Raw genomic sequence first — 15,043 nt, 5'->3', positions numbered from 1 at the left:
ATTAGATTCCAAGCAACAGAACAAAAAACATCCTGAATATCTGCAAAGTCTATGACTATCCTGCATTGGGCAGGGCCATCTTTACCTTTTTTATGCCATTGTATGTTGTTATATAGACTGTGTAGTGTAATAAGTCGCCAATTTATGAATAACAGATAATATAACATTTATAACTCACATAAAATTTGAGAAGGGTTCCATCAGAGTTACAACACCAGGACCTTCTGCCCAAGTACTCATGGGCTGTATTCAGGAGCATAAGTGATGAAGGAAGCATTGGAGCAGATGAGTTTCCTAAAAGAAGAACAAAAACACGACAATATTTTTTACTGCAGGTAGAAACAGGCTTGCAGATGTAACCACACTCAGACTGGAGAACTGCATCAAGCGAGCTTGTTGAACCTTGTCTATTCCCTTGGATACAAAGTGCAGACTATGGGCCACATTCAATTAGGCTGCGAAAAGCCGTTATCGGCGATGCTTTATTGCTGATGACGTCATTTTCGCAGGTTTGACTTATCCCCGTATTCAATTTTCCCGACTTTTCACCGGAGCGAAAAGTCTTTGCATTGGGACCAGCGAAAAAGTATCACCAATGAATAGGTGGCGAGAACAAATGTAGAATTGGGGTTTTGGGGTGCAGACTTCCAAAAACCACCCTGCACCCCTTGGACAGGCCCCCAAAGGTATTCTGTGTAAAAAACAAAAAATTAAAAAGGTACCACAAGACAACCCAAAAAAATATGAGATATGGTAAGAACTTACCCTTGTTATCTCTATTTCTACGAAGTCCATAGGGTTCCACAGGATACCTTGGGGTATAGGTGATGACGCCAGTCTTCAGGCACCACAGAGTTAAAGTTTTCAGCCTCCCAGGATGCATCTGGGTCCCTCTCCTATACCCCGCGCCCCCGGGCCAAGGCATCTCAGTTACGTCACAAGCCGGAGGAGGAGAAGTAAGAGAGAGAAGAAAAAATCTGGACACTCACAAGAATCACATTCTCACTATAGGGAGACGGAAAAACCGGTGACCAGAATAAAGCCCATCTGCAGTACAGGTGCGACAGGGCGGGAGTCCTGTGGAACCCTATGGACTTCGTAGAAATAGAGATAACAAGGGTAAGTTCTTACCATATCTCATATTTTCTACTTCAGGGTCCATAGGGTATCCACAGGATACCTTGGGGATGTCCCAAAGCAGTATCCTTTAAGGGTGGGGACGCTCCTGTGCTGAGAGGAGAATCCGCCGCCCGAAGGAAGCATCCTGAGAGGCAAAGGTGTCAAAAGCGTAATACCTCACAAAGGTATGGACAGAAGACTACGTAGCAGTCTTGCAGATCTGAACTGCAGAGGCACCACGTCTAGCTGCCCACGAAGGACCCACAGACCTAGTAGAAAGAGCCCTCACCGAGGAGGGAACTGGAAGACCTTCATGAAGATAAGCTTCTCAAATTGCCATACGAATCCAGCCTGCCAAAGTCTACTTTGAAGCAGGCCAACCCTTTTTACGGAAGCCATAGAGGACAAACAAGGCGTCCGACTTCCTAAAAGAAGAGGTGCGGTCAACATAAATTCTCAATGTCCGCACAACATCCCAAGTGGCGTCACCAACTGAAAGTCCAGGTGAATTGAAAGCCGGCACAACAATTTCTTCATTGATGTGAAAACTGGATACCACTTCGGGAAGGAATCCCGGATGAGTGCGAAGCACCGCCCTATTCCTATGAAAACTCAGAAAAGGGGGTCTACAAGAGAGAACCCCTAAATCCGAAACCCTTCTGGCCGAGGCAATGGCCAGAAGGAATATGGTTTTAGCTGTAAGCCATTTAAAGTCCACTGAGTCCAGTGGTTCAAACGTCGGTCACTGGAGAACTCTCAGGACCACAGCCCAATTCCAATGCGCCACCGGTGGAACAAAAGGTGGCTGAATGTGAAGAACACCTCGCATAAAGGTGTGCACATCAGAGAGCGCAGCAATCCTACGATGAAACCAGACTGACAGGGGAGACACCTGCACTTTCAGAGAAGCCAGGCCAAGCCCATGATCCAGTCCAGCCTGTAGGAAAGCCAACACCCTAGACAGGCGGAACTCCCTAAGGGAATACCCTCTAGGTCTACACCACCGGAAGAAAGTATGCCACACACGATGGTAGATTCTTGCCGAGGAAGGTTTACGAGCTCTTAGTATGGTTTGCACCGCGGAGCCAGAAAAACCCTCTGGACCTTAGTATGACCGTTTCAACAGCCACACCGAGTCAGGTCCGGGTGAAGACAAGGACCCTATGATAGCAGATTTGGTCGTAATGATAACCTCAGAGGAACGTCTACGGACAGACTCTGGAGGTCGGAGAACCAGTGCCGTCTGGGCCACTCGGGAGCTATCAACAGTAGCGTACCTCCTTCTTGATTTGAATTTCCGTATTACCCGCGGAAGAAAGGAAAATGGAGGGAAAAGGTAGGCAAACTGGAACGTCTACTGGACGGACAGGGCATACACCAGAGACGCCTTTTCGTCTCTTGTTCGAGACCCGTACACCGGCAACTTGTTGTTGTGCCGGGACGCCATGAGGTCTATCTCTGGAAGACCCCACCTGTCCACCAGACTCCGAAAGACGTCCTGGTGTAAAGACCACTCTCCCGGATGCAAGTCCTGCCTGCTGAGAAAATCTGCTTCCCATTTGAGGACTCCCGGGATGAACACTGCTGATAATGCTGGGAGATTGCGCTCCGCCCAGACCAGAATACGGAACACTTCAGCGAGTGCTGCCCGACTTTGGGTTCCTCCTTGCTGGTTTAAATAGGCCACCGTGGTGGCGTTGTCCGACGGGACCTGCACAGGGTGACCCTGGAGAACCGGCTGTGCCAGCTGGAGAGCTCTTGACACCGCATTGAGCTCCAAAATGTTTATTGGAAGCTCCGCTTCCGCCCGAGTCCACCTGCCCTGAAACAAGTGTGGACCCGTGACAGCTCCCCAGCCCCGGAGACTGGCGTCCGTTGTTAACAGGACCCAGTTCGCCACCCAGAACGGGCGACCCTTGTTGAGGTGGGTCGTCTGCAAACACCAGGTTAGAGACAGGCGAACATCCGGAGTGAGCCCCATCGCCTGGGACTTGAGACACTGAGGCAACCCATTCCATCTGGACCGGATCAAAAGCAGCAGAGGTTTGGAGTGAAATTGGGCGTACTCCACCATGTCGAATACCGACACCATTGAGCCCAATAACCTCATTGCCGAGTGTATCGACACTCGACGGCACTGCAGACAACTGCGCACCCTCAACTACAAAGCAAGGATCTTTTCCTCCGTCACAAAGATCCACTGCTGCCTGGAGTCCAATAAGGCCCCGAGGTGCAGGATCCTCTGAGACGGGGTGAGAGTGGACCTCTGCCAGTTTGTCAACCAGCCGTGACGTTGCAGTACCGCAATCGTCAGATCCAGATGGTGTAAAAGAAGCTCTGGAGACCCCGCTATCAACAGGAGGTCGTCCAGATAAGGCAACAGTCAGACTCCCTGCGTCCGCAGGAGAGCCGCCATGACCGCCATGACCTTGGTGAATACCCGTGGAGCAGTCACCAGGCCAAAAGGCAGTGCCCGGAACTGGAAATGTTCTTTGCAGATTGCCAATCTGAGGAACTGCTGATGGCGCAAAAGAATAGGGACATGCAGGTAAGCGTCCTGGATGTCCAATGACACCATGTAGTCCCCAGGTTCCAGTACCAGAATAATGGACCGCAGGGTCTCCATCCGAAACAGAGGCACCCTCAAGGACTTGTTGAGGGCCTTTAGGTTTAGTATTGAACGGTAAGACCCATTGGGTTTCTGCACCAAAAATAGAATGGAATAGAAACCCTGGCCCCTCTGGGAAATTGGAACATGCACTGAAACTCCGGCCTGGAGCATAATGTGCAAAACCTTCCGCAGTTCCGAGGCTTTGCTCCGGTCTAGCGGAAGGCCTGTCCCGAAAGGAGAGGGCATACCCGTGAGAGACCACCTCCTGAACCCAAGTGTCTGTCATAGTCCTCGACCAGCACTGGGCGAACTGAAGCAGGTGCCCCCCACTTTGGGGTCCCCCAAAGGGAGGCCTGGACCGTCAGGCCGCAGGTTTGTTATCTGACCTAGGAGCCGGACGTCTGGTACTCCAGACCTGTTTCTTGGGCTTGGACAATTTCTTGGTCCCAGCCTGCCGTGGAAAGGACTGTACTTTAGGCCTACCTTGGGCCCTGTGAAGCCGAAAGGACGACCCACCAGCACTAGAAGGAATCGTAGCAGACGGAAGACATGCAGATTTTGCTGCTGCCAACGTAACTACAATTTTGTCCAGATCTGGACCAAATAGTACCTGTCCAGACCTTCTAATCCCTTTTTGGAATCCGCGTCCGCTTTCCAAGAACGCAACCATAAGGTGCGACGAGCAGCCACGGCTGCAGAGGAGATCCTAGAGGTGAGCATACAAATATCTAAGGCCGCTTCATTAATGTAAGTGGCCGAGTCTCGGAGATTGCCCACCAACTCGGTCTGTTCAGCCGAACAGTCAGAGTCCAAAGACGCCTCCAAATTATCCGCCCAGCGCTCCATAGCTCTGGCTACCCAACACACGGCCGGAGCCGGTCTGGATGCTTCCCTGCAAGGGAATAAACGGATTTGAGGCAGATCTCCACCTTGTGGTCAGTGACATCCTTCAAGGATGACATCGAAGGCATAGGCAACGTGGCACTTTTGACTAGGCGTGTGACATGTGAATTCACTTGCATAGGGGATTCCACTAAGAAAAATAATTGACCGCAAACGGATAAGCCACGGCTAAGCGCCTCTGGGGCTGAAACCGTTTACCTGGATTTTTCCACGCCTACTCTAAATGATCCACTAATTGATCAGAAAGAGGGAACACCGTAGCCTCACCCTTAATATCCTTAAAAAGGCATATATGAATGTGGCCACAGAAGGATCAATATCCTCTCGGGAACTCCCGCATGGGTGACGACACCACTGACTGCTGGGACAAACCCGTCTGGGTAAACGCAGGTGGCGGAGCTAGCTGGCCCACAAGGGTTGTAAGCGCCTTAGCGAAACAAGCCCAGGGAGGTTCCTGTACCGGGACCGTGACCATAATCGGCCATGACAGTGCCAGGCACTGGGGACATAACCCCTCCGCGTTACCCTCCCCCTCCGCTATTGGTACCTTACATTTAGTACACATGAGCTGGAGAGGAAAGTCAGTCTCAGACATGATGGTAAGTATGTGACACTCACACCTATACGTATTGGTATAGTGTGAATAACACCCTGCACACCGCGCACCGCAAGGGCTTTGAGCAGAGCAAGATCAGGGACAGTAATATGGCTGACAGTAGAAAGTGAAAGTACAGACAGCAGGCTAGCAGATTAGTCACATACAATGCAGAAGAAACAAATCCCTGCTCTATTAGCGCTGATTCTCAACTACTCAGACCCTCAGGCTGGTAGGACTCAGCGCTGCATACACTGACCTGTGACAAACAGAGGAGAGGTATGCTGGGGGACCCAGACCGCAATGCCACCGCTCACAGGCTTCCAGCAGCGTTCACCATGCTTCAAAGATGGCCACCGAGGAGCAGAGGATGAAGGAGGCCGGCCTGGGGAGGACAGCTGACACACTGTGGCCAATCAGGCAGAGCAGAGAGGCTGTGTGCAGCAGGGGAGGCGCCGGCTGTGAGACAGGGAAAGCGTGCTCCCCTGGCATGCATTTAACCCCTGGGACGCCGCAGCGCATGCCACTCAGCAGCGGCCCGCTGTCCCAGGGGGTAGTGGAAGCGCAGGTTGGTCGCCTGGCTCCACGCTGCAGCCAGTCCCCAGTGAGCCCCCTGCCTGGGGACTCAGGACCATGTGACCAGCGGGGACCCACCGCGGGACCCCGCTGCTTACCTGCTATCCCCTGGGATCCGGACATGGTCCAAGACATCTGGGGGCACCGCTAGCCGTGACCCCAGATGTCTACCAGCATCCCTGGATCAGTACCGGCGTTCTGGTACCGGCGGGGTGTAGGGGAGACAGCATGGACGTCAGTACTGACTGTCCATGCTGTACTCCCAGATGTGCAGCCAGCGCTGCCTTTAAAAGGGGCTCTTCACAGCCCCCCTCTGCACAGTGCCTCCGACTCCGGCCAGGCACCGACGAAACTGAGATGCCTTGGCCCGGGGGCGGGGTATAGGAGAGGGACCCAGATGCATCCTGGGAGGCTGAAAACTTTAACTCTGTGGTGCCTGAAGACTGACGTCATCACCTATACCCCAAGGTATCCTGTGGATACCTTATGGACCCTGAAGTAGAAAGGTACTTTCATTCTGGGGGCGAAAAAAAAAAGTTGGGGGACAAACTTTTAAACTAGCGAAATAGAGTCAGGGGGGGGTACTCAAGTAAGGGGAAGGTGTTTGATTGCAGGTACTTGTGGCAGGTGGATTTTTCACAATTTTTACAAGTTCACTTTAGTCACTTAAAAATATGCTTGCACCCATTTTCAGGTACCCCAAATTTGATGGAACTACTTATTTCCCCCCCCAAAAAAGTGGCTAAATGCTATTCTTCACCACTGTCCCAAATACGCTAAATAGCACCTATGGAGACCATTCTAAGTCCCCAAATACCTTTTACAGGGCTATTCGGGGGTACCCACAGTGAACCCCCATGTCGGAGCATCTTTTGGGGGGTGTCAGGCTGATTTCCCCAAAAATGACAGGACTTTTCGCCGATTTCGTTTTCGCTGATTTGGAATGGAATACAGGGATAAGCAGTGACGAGCGCGTTAACTTTTCGATGGCAAAACCTCAGATGACGGCGAAAAGTCCGGCAACTGACTTTTCACTCCAAATTGAATATGCCCCTATGTCCTAAAATTTATTTAAAGAGCTTAATGTCTATACATATGGAAGATTGTTATCCCGCAGAGTAGTGAGCGTTGAGATATATGCCAGCATCTTGATTTAAGACATTTTAAATTTTGACAAAAGGAATGCTCAGTTCCTTAGACTGGAGAACCGGATTCACTCTGAGATGGGACCTTTACTCCCTTATTATTACTCTTGATATCTTATATGTGGTTCTACTGTGGTCAGTGATCAATTTAGTGGGGTCTGATTGAAGCAGCTATTTTTTATAAATATATGTTTAAAATGTATTCATGTTTAATAGAAATGCATTTTTTATATACAAGTTTTGTTACTTTTTTTTGGTTTATATTGGCTATTAGCGCAGTTCCTTTATATATTTTTATAGTTGTATTAAGTTCTCTTTAAAACAGCTGCTTTGAGCTTTAATAGTATAAGACAAGTGCCATAAATTATATTTTTCTACTGGGATTTATATCAGGCTATGCGCCATATCAGAAATGCTATAATGAAAGGCTAAAGAAGGAAGTATGCTGCTGAATATTGTATCAGCTATAAAAACATTTTAAAAGATGGAAATCAGAAACTGCTGAAGAATTTAAATAAATTGTAAGATCTTCTAAAATCAGAAACAAACAGGTGAGATGGATCCACTCTTCAAAAATATTTGTATAGTAACAAAATCCCAAAAGCATTATGAAAGAATGGAGTTTGATTATTGCTAATTATTCACAAAATTTTCCAAAATTACAAAAATAAATAGGAAAAAAATGGAGAGAGCTATTAACAAATTTTTGAGACCATCAATTATATAAAGAAAGGGACACTCTGGTAAATAAGTGTGGCACAGTTTAACCGACTTTTAGGAGCCTCCCGACCGTCCCGGGAGAGTAGGCATGTATGGATCTGCGTATCTATTAATAATCGCTGCAGTGTCCCAGCTATGCAATAACTGAAACTCGCAGGGACAGTAATTGCGATAACCGCTGTCCCTGCGAGTTATATCCCTGGGGTCAAAAATATGAAAGTCTGTTCCTGATAATCAGACACTGCACATGCTCACAGTGTCAGATTTGGGAGCCGGAAGGAGGCTGCGAGAGAGAAATCATAAGCTCTCTCTCCAGCGAGAATGAATCTATAGGCATAAAAGCGGTTTAAGCCAACTGAGAATGGCGTAAATCAACAGAGCCAAACTCCGTTTGGAGTTTGGTATATTGGAGTCAGAACATACTGTAGTCCCCATTGACAATAACGAGGACTGCGGCTCTGCAGCGCCAATAAGCCTTCTGCCGGAGATTTCCGTCAAATCACCTGCATCAGGCTATTAGCACTTAGCAGGGATACATAAAATTATGCGGAAACTGCATAGGCACACAATAATAAACTCCAGTCATACTTTAACATTGATGGGTGCAAGTACCAAATATACGAAAAGTGCAAAAAAATTACTAATATTTCTTATTTCTCCTTCATCCACTAGGGGACACTGGAGTTACAACACTGGGGTATAAACATGGGTCGAGAGAGCCTGGCACTTTAAAAAAATACTAAAGATGTGACTGGCTCCTCCCTCTCTATGCCCCATCAGCCCCAGTTTTTAAATGTGCCCGAGACAAGTCTCCAGCCCTATTGATTTTTCTTTTCTTTTATTTATTTTAATAAATTGTTTTAGGAGGACAGGCAGGCTGTTTTCTGCGACAGCCTGCCTGCTTCGTGGGAGCCGCTGGGGATGGCACCGCCACGGCTACTGCTGCCAGTGTCCGGTGCCCTAATGAGTCAAGCGAGACCTCCCTCTCAGTGAGCCTGACACAGCATAAGTATTGAGCTGCTGTTGGTCCTCATTCCTCAACAGCCCAGCACCCCAGCAGCAGCAGATTGGTGAGTTAGCAGGAGCGGTGTTCAGTCTGGGCTCTCAGTGCGACTCGGCAGCTCTCCTTCCGATACAGGAGGAGAGCAGGTGGCTATATATCAGCGCGGTAATCAGCCCCATAAAGTGGGAGCTTGCTTGTGACTGCTCCTCTCCTTCTATCCCTGTCTCCCTTCCATTCTGTACCTGTACCTGAAACTTTGGTCCTTCAGCAGGCAATCGACAGACTTTTGGCCTCGGAGGTCCAGGTGCCAGTTCCAATTTCACAAAGAAATCAGAGTTTCTACTCAAATCTTTTCGGAGTTCCCAAGCCAGATGGTTCGGTACGTCCCATCTTGAACCTAAAATCCTTAAAGTTTATCTGTATTATCACAGTTTCAAGATGGAATCCCTCCAGTCAGTGATTGCGGGATAGGAAGAGGCGGAATTTCTGGTCTCATTGGACATCAAGGATGCGTATCTTTACATCCCCATTTGTAAACTGCATCAAGCATTGCTTCGCTTTGCGATTCTGGATTTCCATTACCAGTTTCAGGCCCTGCCATTTGGCCTATCATCGGCTCCCAGGGTCTTTACGGTGATGATTGCAAATCTTCGCTCGCAGGGAGTCAACATTGTCCCATTTTTGGACGACCTTCTCACCAAGGCATCGTCGAGGGAGTATCCATTGGAACATGTAGCCTTGACTCATCAACACGGCTGGATCATGAATTTCCAGAAATCCCAGTTGATACCATCACAACGGCTTCAGTTTCTGGGGATGATTCTGGACACAGTGTTACAGCAAATTTTCCTTCCTCCGGACAAGGCACAGGCGATCCAGGATTTGGCACGATTAGTCCTCAAACCCAAACGGGTTTTTGTACACCTTTGCATCAGACTCCTGGGGAAGATGGTGGCGTCATTCGAGGCCATCCAGTTCGGCAGGTTTCACTCCAGGACGTTCCAGTTGGACCTTCTGGCCCAAAGGTCCGGACTATCCTTTATATACTCCTTGTGGCTTTTACAAGACTTCAAGTGTACACTTCAAATGTACCAGACACTGTGTATCTGTATAGCAAACACTGAGTCTATGTGGACTCCAGAGTTCCTGCTTCTCTTTAGGGTATACTATTTGGGTTCAAAAGTGATTGTTCACCCAGCCTCTCGGAGAAAGAATTCCTTTCTACGTTAGCGTCTCTCAGTATATGTTCTACCTGGGTTTCTGTTGACACCTCAGCAGTGGTTGTTCTTCCCAGAAGACAAAATCTTCTCTCTACTGTGACCTGTTAAGTCCCTGTTTCTGATCTCCATTACATGACTGTCCTAAGTAACGGTCTTTTGACCAGTTGCCAGAGGTACAGATGTGTCCTCATACATCTAGCCTCCTTGAGCGATAAAGAGCCCTTCTAGTTGCGCCATGCAGTTGAGTGACTCGGTAGGGCCGAGCGTCTCTTAGTGTGACTTTTCCTCTTCAAATGCGTCTTATTCGCACGCAAATTCGTGATGCGAATAGGACGCACAAGCTTCTGCTGATTAAAATATGCGGCATGCCTATATTCTGTGTGCAACTGTGGCTGTATCTGCATGCGAAATGCTATGTTATAGTGTTGCAGCCACTGACACTGTAACGTAGCATTTCGCATGCAGATACAGCCACAGTCGCTCACAGAACATAGGTATGCCGCTTATCATTTTAATCAGCAGAAGCTGTTTGTGCGTACTATTCACATCACTGTGTGAATAGGACGCATTTGAATGGAAAAAAGTCGTACGAAAAGACGCTCTGTGTTACAGAGCCACATGGAGCTCACACGTTATAGTGCAACTTGTAGCGCACAGAGGATAGATGTATGTGGACACATCTGTAGATTGGGTACGTCTATACTTTCTCATGATCCATACAGCTGCAGGAGCTTATTGCTGTTTATTATTCACACTGGAAAATTGATTTCAAAGACGCCACTGCAGGAGCGGTTACTTTCATTCACTAACAGCAGCGGAGATTCCAGAGTCAGGGGGCGACCACTGTGCAGGTGCCGGACCTGGGGACCTTGACATCATTTGTTCCGGAGATCCCTTTTCTAACAATCAGGAATTTATCACTGATTAATACTATGCCAGGACTTTGTGCCACAATTATCTTTTTGGAGTCACAATCTGTTCTCCAATTAGTCTCTGCACATGGCTTCCCTTGAACTTTGGACACTGTAGCAGCAGTATAATGAATAAGTAAAATTTTTAATACATGAGGCTTGTTCATATATATTTTAAGTGCTATATGTATACATATATTATATTTGTTGACATATTTTTGTGACTACTGTTCATTTTATATTTATTTTTTTAATAAATACACAATTTAAATTGAACAAGTGAAGTCCTAATAACATTTGGATCTTCTGCCATATCAATTGTTACCGTATTAGAGCAGTCCTCTATCACTATTGTCCTAGCTAACTTGTCTTCCTCAAATGGGATGCAGATTATACTGTCTCAAGATGGGTGTCCTGGATTGAATAAATTTGTGATAGAACTGCCTGGTGGGTGAGTGCCAGACACCCTTTTTCTTTCTTTGTTTTTAACTGAGTAAATCATTTGTACTTGCACCTGAATATTGTATATGTGTCTCACATTCAAGCCTTGAGCTTCATATATGCCTTTATATTGTATATATGTGGTACTTAACTGTTCTCTAATGTCTCTTCGATTTTGTTTGTATTGTTGGTCTGATTGTGTAGAATGGGCGGCTATGAATGTGCTCTACATTTTGTCTATTGTATACGATTTATCACTGTATATGATGTTCATTAAGCGTGATATGTATGTCTGTTTTGTCAAGTTGTCAACTGTGTATTTGCTTCAATAAAAAATAAATAAAATAATAAAAAATTGTAATAGAACACTAACGTCTGACAAGCCAGCGTTTCATAATGAGCACTTGGTTATGCCGTGTGGCCCGAGTAATGCATCTGCAGTATTTTAAGATTTTATTAATGATGTGCCCCTGGAATTTCTTGGGAAAGTTTGTGGTGGTCTACTTTAGACAATTTTCCTTTGAGAAACTGCAGTCCGAGTCTTCTACCATTAAGAAAACTGCGGTAAAGCTTAGGGAAATCTGAAGGAAAAGGTAATGGCTATCAACACGCAATATTAGGTTAAGACAACATCTATAAAATTAGGATTGAAATACATTGGACTGGATTATTGCAATTAAAGCTCTACCTTGTGAGAAGGTGTCTGGCCTCATGACAAACCAGGAAAGAAATGAACTGCAAATGAGCAGAACATTCGTGTGCATTGGCCCAGCTGAATCCAGTCCTGATGGTTGAGTCAGTGCAGCCTACTCCTCACCAGAGTGACTACCCTTCTAACACCACTATGTTGGATTGGACAGTGTTTTAAGTACTTTCTTAATCTTATGACAAACTGGAATTGGCTCTATATTAGAAAATCATATTGGTGTGTTTCCATACAATACCTTTATGTTACTGTTGTGTTTAACAACTTTTAAGAGCTATTAAGTAATAAACACCACTATTCGTAACAGGTCCGGCTTTATTTCTACATGATGCCTATACCTAGTGAAAGTCAATGCTCTGTCCATTACCCAGGCTCTTACCTTTCACTCTTACAGGCAATGTAGATCAAAACGAATGAAGAAAGCAATATATGCACAGGTACAATTTCTTATGTATGTGTTTTGTCATGTTTGTCGCTATGTGAATTCCTGTAACTGTTTGCAACTGCTGCAGCACCTCTTAATAAGGAGGTGCTGCAGCAGTTACAAATACCACTGAGTAGAAAGTAATTATATGGGCCAGTGAAGGAGCCTTGTGGTGGGTATGACTAATCTCATGGGGGCACCATACTGGTACACAGTTGACGCTTACAGTCCATCAGTATCTGGTGGCCAAGTGCAATAGTAGGAGAGTTGTCCTCAATGGCAGGTTACTGATAACAAGCTAAGCCCCAAACAATAAGTAAACCTCTTGTCCGATGTACAAAGTAAGCTTATATGGTCACAGCATCTCATAAGCAGCATACCTGATCATTAGAAACACCTTTACAAATCCCCCTCCCTTTATACCATTGGTCTCATTTAAATAATCCAATCCCACAAAACAATCTTTTTCTGCATTCTAGAGTAAAACTGGTCCCACTTGTGCCTCTAGGCCCGCAAATCCAAGCAAATGCCCATAAACCAGGTGTACATGCACAACTATAGGTGAGCAGCAGCACAAAAAAGCATTTGTACTGCGGTGTTAAACCTGTATGTAAATGAAGGGTGCTTTGTGTCATTAAATGTGAATACTATATTGCGTCCAATTAAAAACATTAAATAGTGTTTTTTTAGTCTGAATCCTTCAAGTAATTATTTTGAGTTGAAGAAAGATCAGTTGATATTTTAGGTCAGATTAAAAATATCCTTAAAGATCAGTATGTCACAGCTACTTAAATAATATACCTGCCACATCCAGAGCTTAGTTAGTTCTGGAATGCAACAAGCATTTAGTTCCTAAACTTGTTTTTGTGCCATAGGTTTGGTCTGCTTCTTTTTCATCAAACCACAGGAGAGAAGAAATGCAGTGACTGGTGTCTATTATTCACAATACTCTGCATCTCCAAAGTACTGGCAGCCTGTATATATACTATCAGGGGTTTGTGCAGAGTTGGGAATACGCATGGTTGCGTAGTGTAAAATATTTGAATATGAGATGCAAATTCCTACAAAATAAACAACACCTTAAGTCTATGGGGTAAATTTAATAAAGTGAGAGTTTTTAGAAGTGAGTTTTAAAAGTGATGTTGCGCATAGCAACCAATCAGATTCTACTTAACATTTTACTAGCACCCTCTAAAAGATAATAGCTAGAACTTGATTGGTTGCTATGGGCAACATCACTTTAAAAACTCACTTCTAAAAAACTCTCACTTTAGTAAATTTACCCCTATGTCTGTATGCACAGCGGTACATGCGCCATCCTATGCTTGGAAAGGGGAGTACAGTAAGGACATGTTCGCATAACTGCTAACAGAGTCGCATATACTGCTGTCAGTGGCGTAACTATAGAGGGTGCAAGGGGTCCGCTTGCTATGGGGCCCGGCGGCTTAGAGGGCTTGCCAACCCAGCAAGCAACCCCCTGCATCCTGCCAAGTACAGTGCCGATGTCATTTTTAATCAGGTGCCAATCGCGAGCCAATAAGATCTCATGGACCAGCAGCCAATTAGCAGCGGCTGTTGGTCTGTGAATTCAGATCGGCTCATGACCAGCGCCTGATTACAAATGATATTGGCTCTCCTCTGATACGTCTCTCCACGCCTCCTCCCAGCTTCAGTGAGGAGAGATGGAGCGGCGTACTGGGCTCAGGAGGAGGTAAGTAGTGCAGGGCTGGAGGGTGGTGTTGGGGAGCATAGGTAGACCGATGGGGGCCCGAGGAAATTTTGCTATGGGACCCCCATACCTCTGGTTACATCCTTGACTGATGTTAGTAGCTGTATTACTTGCCGCTGCCAGATGATTGGTGCAAATTTAGGCTAAAGATGGGTGCCAGTACTAGCTAGCCGCTTGTTATTGGCTGGCATAGGATTCACTTCTAAAGAGGACAGATATTTTTTTCATTGGTTGTACCTACATTATGATTTTATTTGGGGATTTTACCATGAATTTCCTGCTACGCTCATTCATACACAGGGATCCAACATAATAGTGAAAGCTTTGCTATCAAAACAAATTTTAAACATTACTTGTGCTCATAGTCTGGTTTGGTGTAAGCACGCCTGTGCGTATGTGACTGCGCAGAGCTGGAAACATGAGATTTACTGGCTCAGCGGTATCTTCACATGCAACGTTTTACAGTTTAATTTTTAGAAACATATGCCACCAACTCAGTGCAAGAACCTCAGTCTCCAGGTCACTACTATGCTGATGGATTTACACTATTCACTCAGTGAAAATACATAGGGAGCAAAAGCAAAATGACAGTCAATCTGCTATATGACATTTACCTGTTAAATCAGTATGTGTACTGTAATAGTAGGACTTGAATATGAATTGTATTTAAATGTTATTCTGTCTAAATTAGTAAATGAGTTTCCAGCCCTAACAGCGGATTGCAGGACACCTAACAGAGGATTTCAGGGATTACCGTCTTTCTGGTTGGTTTGCTGAATGATTTGATGCAGAATGATCCAGGGCAGGACAGAGGACACGGATGGCTCCTTGGGTTCCTCTTGTACAGCCATGCTGCAGTCTATCAGCTGTAGAAAAAAACAAAGTGATAATTTCCATAAAGCTCTTTGAGAAAATACAAATGTATTGGGAATAGGTACAG

The 15,043-nt window shown here is 46.0% G+C and overlaps 1 protein-coding gene across 5 annotated transcripts in view; it reads right to left on the bottom strand.

Annotated features, from left to right (window-relative positions):
- Positions 1–15,043, bottom strand: part of CABIN1 (calcineurin binding protein 1) — a 242,372-nt gene that overhangs the window by 149,954 nt on the left and 77,375 nt on the right. For all 5 annotated transcript variants that reach the window (XM_088477855.1, XM_088477854.1, XM_088477857.1 and 2 more), the window contains 2 exons: positions 14,858–14,969; positions 179–294 (listed from right to left, as the gene is read on the bottom strand). In XM_088477855.1, the coding sequence (XP_088333981.1) occupies positions 179–294; positions 14,858–14,969 (228 nt within the window). The remainder of the gene's footprint in view (positions 1–178; positions 295–14,857; positions 14,970–15,043) is intronic.

Source organism: Taudactylus pleione, unplaced genomic scaffold (genome assembly GCF_031769625.1).
Source record: "Taudactylus pleione unplaced genomic scaffold, aTauple2 ptg000205l, whole genome shotgun sequence".
Classification (NCBI taxonomy): domain Eukaryota; kingdom Metazoa; phylum Chordata; class Amphibia; order Anura; family Myobatrachidae; genus Taudactylus; species Taudactylus pleione.
Note: the sequence above shows the minus strand (reverse complement) of the source record. Positions and strands in the feature narration are given on the sequence as shown.